This window comes from Silurus meridionalis, chromosome 21 (assembly GCF_014805685.1).
Source record: "Silurus meridionalis isolate SWU-2019-XX chromosome 21, ASM1480568v1, whole genome shotgun sequence".
Taxonomy (NCBI): Eukaryota; Metazoa; Chordata; class Actinopteri; order Siluriformes; family Siluridae; genus Silurus; species Silurus meridionalis.
In genome coordinates this window covers 634589-639588 of record NC_060904.1, presented here as the reverse complement: position 1 = coordinate 639588, position 5000 = coordinate 634589, and the positions used below count along the sequence as shown (strand labels likewise).

At 43.4% G+C, this 5000-nt stretch overlaps 1 protein-coding gene across 7 annotated transcripts in view; it reads right to left on the bottom strand.

The window, feature by feature from the left end:
- klhl24b (kelch-like family member 24b) overlaps positions 1–3540 on the bottom strand; it is an 11796-nt gene extending 8256 nt beyond the window's left edge. The window contains exons 1-4 of one of the 7 annotated variants that reach the window (XM_046833644.1): positions 3375–3540; positions 2425–2509; positions 2191–2283; positions 1109–2090 (exon numbers count right to left, since the gene is read on the bottom strand). In XM_046833644.1, coding sequence (XP_046689600.1) covers positions 1109–2028 — 920 coding nt within the window. In that variant the 5' untranslated portion in view covers positions 2029–2090; positions 2191–2283; positions 2425–2509; positions 3375–3540. The remainder of the gene's footprint in view (positions 1–1108; positions 2091–2190; positions 2284–2424; positions 2510–3374) is intronic. The other 6 variants (XM_046833649.1, XM_046833646.1, XM_046833643.1 and 3 more) reach the window with 6 other exon arrangements.
- Positions 3541–5000: the final 1460 nt, after the last annotated feature.

The following is a 5000-nucleotide window of genomic DNA, read 5'->3' as shown; positions in this document are numbered from 1 at the left end:
TTTGATCTTGTCTTTGTAGAGAGAAATCATGCTACGAGCTACATTTCGTTCTTGTTGATGCAGAATTAAAATGCTGAGTAAGTGAAATGGGTAGAGAGAGAGTCACAGACAGGCTGGCAGGAGGGAGACCGAGGTGATTCGGATAAACAGATCTGATCTTTGGTCTTGTTTTACACAAGGAACTAAACACAGAATACTGAAGCACAACCCAAAGAAACGGCGAGACGTCACGTTTCACAAGAAACTCCTGCTGATCACATGGCTTTCACACAGCTTATTAAAACCTTTCTGTTTTTTTTCAACCTCCTTCTTCGTTACATTCCTGCAGTCAAACGTCTCGTCTCTGTGTAACAGTAAAAGCACAACGAGGACGAGACCTGAGGAGATGAAGGACACACTCGATTGCTTTTCACTCATCACACATTTATATACTTGCCCAATGCTAGCTTGCTAATTGCATGTTGCTAATTTAAGATATGTGAATACTTTTTTTTTCATTCCTGACTCCAGTTTCTTTCTGGAGCAACCCTGAGCACTTCTGTTTAGATCCCAATGTAGTAATATGAGGTGTATCAAGAAGATTCAAGACGGAAGTTTTGAGAAGTTTCGAGATGGAAACAAACGGCTGCACGCACAGTCACAGGGAGCGCCAACCTTTATAAGTCCTGTGTACATCGCCAGCTGTGCAACTGGTGCTATTCTGCCTTACCACGCCTGCTGTTCTGACCACGTGTGCACCCGATCACCGAGCTCCTCACACGTGAACAGCATGATCTCACTTCCACACCCACACTACTTGCCAGATTTGGCTCTTGCAGACTTCATCCTCTGCCAAAGATGAAGATCCAGTTTAAAGGTCGTCGTTTGGACACCTTAGTGGAGATCAGGCTCGAATTGCAGAAGGAAGACTTTTAGAACACGTTGGAGAAGAATGCTAGGAACTGTATTGCTGTGCAAGGAAACTATTTTGAAGGGATAGTGTGGAAGCATCGATAAATTCTTGTAAACAGAGCGAGTCTCAAAGTGTTTTGACACCACCTTGCACTAATAGAAATCTTATAACTAGCCATAATCATTAACCTTCCAAAGAACACCATACAGGTCATACCTGCGTGGGCGTGTGCGAGGAGACATCATTTCATTGCCCAGGACGTGGTAACGCCGTGCCTCATGGAGCAGCTGGTAGCACTCTGGAGCATTCTGGATGAGCTGATCTCCTTCGACGGTCTGCACGAAGTAGTTTGGGTGGAGCAGCGGCAGGCGTACGTGTGTCAGGAGGTCTCGCAGGACGGCTCGGCGGTGCTCGATGTCATAATAAACCCAGCGCATGACGGCCTCGAACACTGTCTCCTCCTTCCCGATGGCCAGCTCGTCGCTGGAGATGTACTCCTCAAGCTCGTCCCGGCGGAGGTCCAGGAACTCCTCATGCTGCGCCACATCGGCAAAGCTCTGCAGAGCGTAGTTACGACAGCGGTTAGCCAGCTGCTTGAGCGAGTGAGCGTCAGCGAACCTCTGAATGCCTAGGCAGTTGCACGGGTCCAGCTGGTCTTCCAGAAACTTGGCGCAGGCGTCACGCAGCGTCCCAATCTGGAACAAGCTGGACGTCTCAAACAGGAACTGCACGTTGTCGGTGGTGATTTGAGCCCGGCCCGTGTACACGTACTGCAGGAAGGTGTCCATGGCGTCTGCACGGATGCCATTGATCTCCACCAGCATGGCACGGCTCTCGCGGTGGTCGTTACAAAACATGGCGCGGAAGTAGCTGCTGCAGGCCGACAGCACGGCGCGGTGACAGGGGAACTCACGTCCCTCCACGCTGATCACCACATCAGTGAAGAGACGGCCGTCACGAAACTCGTTCAACATCTGGAGGATGCTGTCTGCATGACTTGGGCCAGAGGAGAAGTCGAACACATCATGACTGCTCAGAGTTTTTGTGTCCATCTCCAGAACTTTGCGCTTGACGGCCGGAGACTCATGGACGCCCGACTCCTCCCGGGCTAGCCGCCTTCCCAGGATCAGTACCATGGCAGACAGATTGGATCAGGCCTGAGGCCCAGGCACAGAAACAGGAGGAGGAACTAGATCTGCTGAGAAGAAGAGAAAGAAGATTCACCACCATATTTACCGGTGTGAGATTACAAAAATTAACATTCTCTTTACAATATAAACTGCAAATTTGTGATAAACCTGTTAATCCTTTGTTGTCTTTTCCTGTCTACACCACTGGCTGATTCCCAAACCGCTTCCCTCAGCACACACCTGTACAGGTGTAACGTTCCTCTGCAGGGTTTAATGAGACACGGTGCAGTTTATGCCAGGAGACATTAAATATGAGACGTTGTCCTCATTTACTTCTCGCACTCGTGTTTTCTTTTTTACGTGTTATTAAAGACGTTGCTTAGGGGCAGCAGGTGCACTCACCTGGGGAGCCTTGTGCACGTGGCCCTGGTTCACCTGCTGCCTCCTAGTGTTCATACACACTCACACATGGGTTATAAATAAAAAACTAAAACACACACACACACACACACACACACACACACACACAAAAGCTAGCATAGAATTTCATAAAAGAATCAAATGGTTCCTCACCAGAAAAAGCTACAACTGTGAACCCACCTGATATCCTGGTGTCATTTTCTGGAGTTTAAACTGTAGTTTATTTATCTTCCTGCTGCATGTGTTTATTTCTTATTTTGTTCTAAACTTTACTTTAGAAACAAATCCAAACACCTCACTTACATCTAATACATAAATAATAATAAATTCTAAATCGTATTGTTCTCCAAAAGATCCACAAAAGATCAATAAAATATCAAGAACAGATCAAAAGCAGATAAAAAACAGATCAATAACTTGATCAATAACTGATCAAAAGCAGATGAGAATCAGATCAATAACTGATCAGGAACAGGTGCGTAAAAGCTCAAGAGCAGATCAGAAACGGATCAACAGCAGAATAATAACAGATCAGCATTATGTCAATAAAGGATCAACAACAGATTGGGAGCAGATCAATAACTGAACCCCTCAGTAGTTTAGTCACCTGTGTCAACTGATAACTCTGAATTCTGGGAAATCAATAATAAGCTCTTGATGTAAACTCAGATGTAAACAATGAAGCAGGAGGTGAAAGATGACACGTGTTTGAGCAGATCACCTTCACAATGCGACATCTGCGTTTATTCTATTCATAATAAAGTTCTTCTACAATTCAAACCACTTCGGATGGTGGAGATCTAAATCTGCTTATGTGTGCTGGGTGAAGAACAGCCGAATAAATCAAATCAAACAAATAAAATACAGGAAAATAAATACAATTACATCAAATAAACAAATGGAGCCATTTGCGGTAATTGATCAGAATTTACCTTTAAAACAGGCTGAAGTTTGATCTGAATCTCTTTAAAGCTTTTTTTCTTTGAAGTAATTCCCTCTTTCTTGTTTCTTTCTTCTTTTTCTTAGATCTGAGGTTTCACTCTGTTCAGTGCGCAATTCTCTCTCCTTCTCTCTCTCTCTCTCTCTCTCTCTCTCTCTCTCTCATCCACCTCCCACCGCATCCTCAATCCAACCACACAGCAGAACCCATCAGCCCACAGTGAAGAGGATTGTGGGAGTTGTAGTGTGTAACCTTAACGATCTCTCCGTTATACACACTGCTTTGTACTACAGAGTAAAACCCCGCCTTCAGTATGACGTCAGAGTGCCACATGGCAGCTGGTGTTTACAAACAGCTGGAGGGCGTGTGGACAGAAATGTGATTTAAACTGATCATCCAGTTCCACCAAACTCATCAACCTCTAACACTAAGCCTGCCCAGTACCCCTGCACCATTGGGTTCATTGGGTTCGCCAGATGTTTTAATTTCATAAAGGAGAACAATTTCGTGCAGCACCTTTTGAGTTTATAAGAAAAAAAAAACAAAAGAACCCTCCAGGATGCTTCACCGAAGCTTTTTAAAAGTGTACACTGTCAGCAAAGTGTTCCTCAAGGGTTCCTAATCGAGTTCCATTTATAATCTCTATTCAAACCAGAGAACCCTTCAGGAGGCTTTCTAAAGCCTAACATAAGCATGAAAGTCTTATTAATGGGTTCTTCAGGGGTTCTGTGGACCATGTTTAGATTCATATAGAGGTTTTATTTGCAACCTCTAAAGATTTAACATTAGGTTATAGGATACTTCATAGAATCTCAATGGAAGTGTTTAATCAGAGAACAAAAATCCTTTTCAATGTTTTAGAAGATCTCAACAGAAAAAGCCTCAAGCGTGTCTTCAGGATCGTTGTAAAGGGAACTAATGAGGAACACACTGATTACTGGGTTCCTGAGTGATGTGTTCTTGCTTGAGGACAGGTTTTTTCTCTTCAGCTAAAAAACAGTCCCAGTAATTTGTTCCAGGAAGTTGAGAGGGAAAAATAGATCTCTTTTTCTTTTCTGTCATCTCGAAGCCTGAGGGTAGCCTGCTGAAATCCTCCAGGAAATTCCATGAGAACTCTGAGAGGAAACAAATATTCACATAAAAACTAAAAGACGTCTTCTTCTTCTTCTTCTTCTTCCCCTTCTTCTTCTTCTTCTTCTTCTTCATTACCACTTTGCTGTATTGATTTATTGTGAGAGATAAAGAGCACGAGGGCAAATCTTTTTCTAAGAGTGTTCTAGCTTTGAGCATCCAGGTCCAGAAAGTTCCATAAAGTTCTGGGTTCAGATTCAGCACAGGTTCATTAATACAGACTTCTGAAGATGTCTGAATTTTTTTCCTGACTGATCCCTGAGACGTCTCTTTACCTGGAACAGTCCCCAATAAAATTCGATTAAATCTGTCTCGGTTCTGTTCAGTGATTACATTTCATAAAAACATCATCAAACATCACAGAACATCATTTTCATCTTTATCAATAACATTATTATCATCATCATCCTGGTGCTTATGAAATAATTTCAGAAGTAAATTCTACCTTTTTCCATTTTAATGTATTAGTAAAAGATCCACAGCGCCC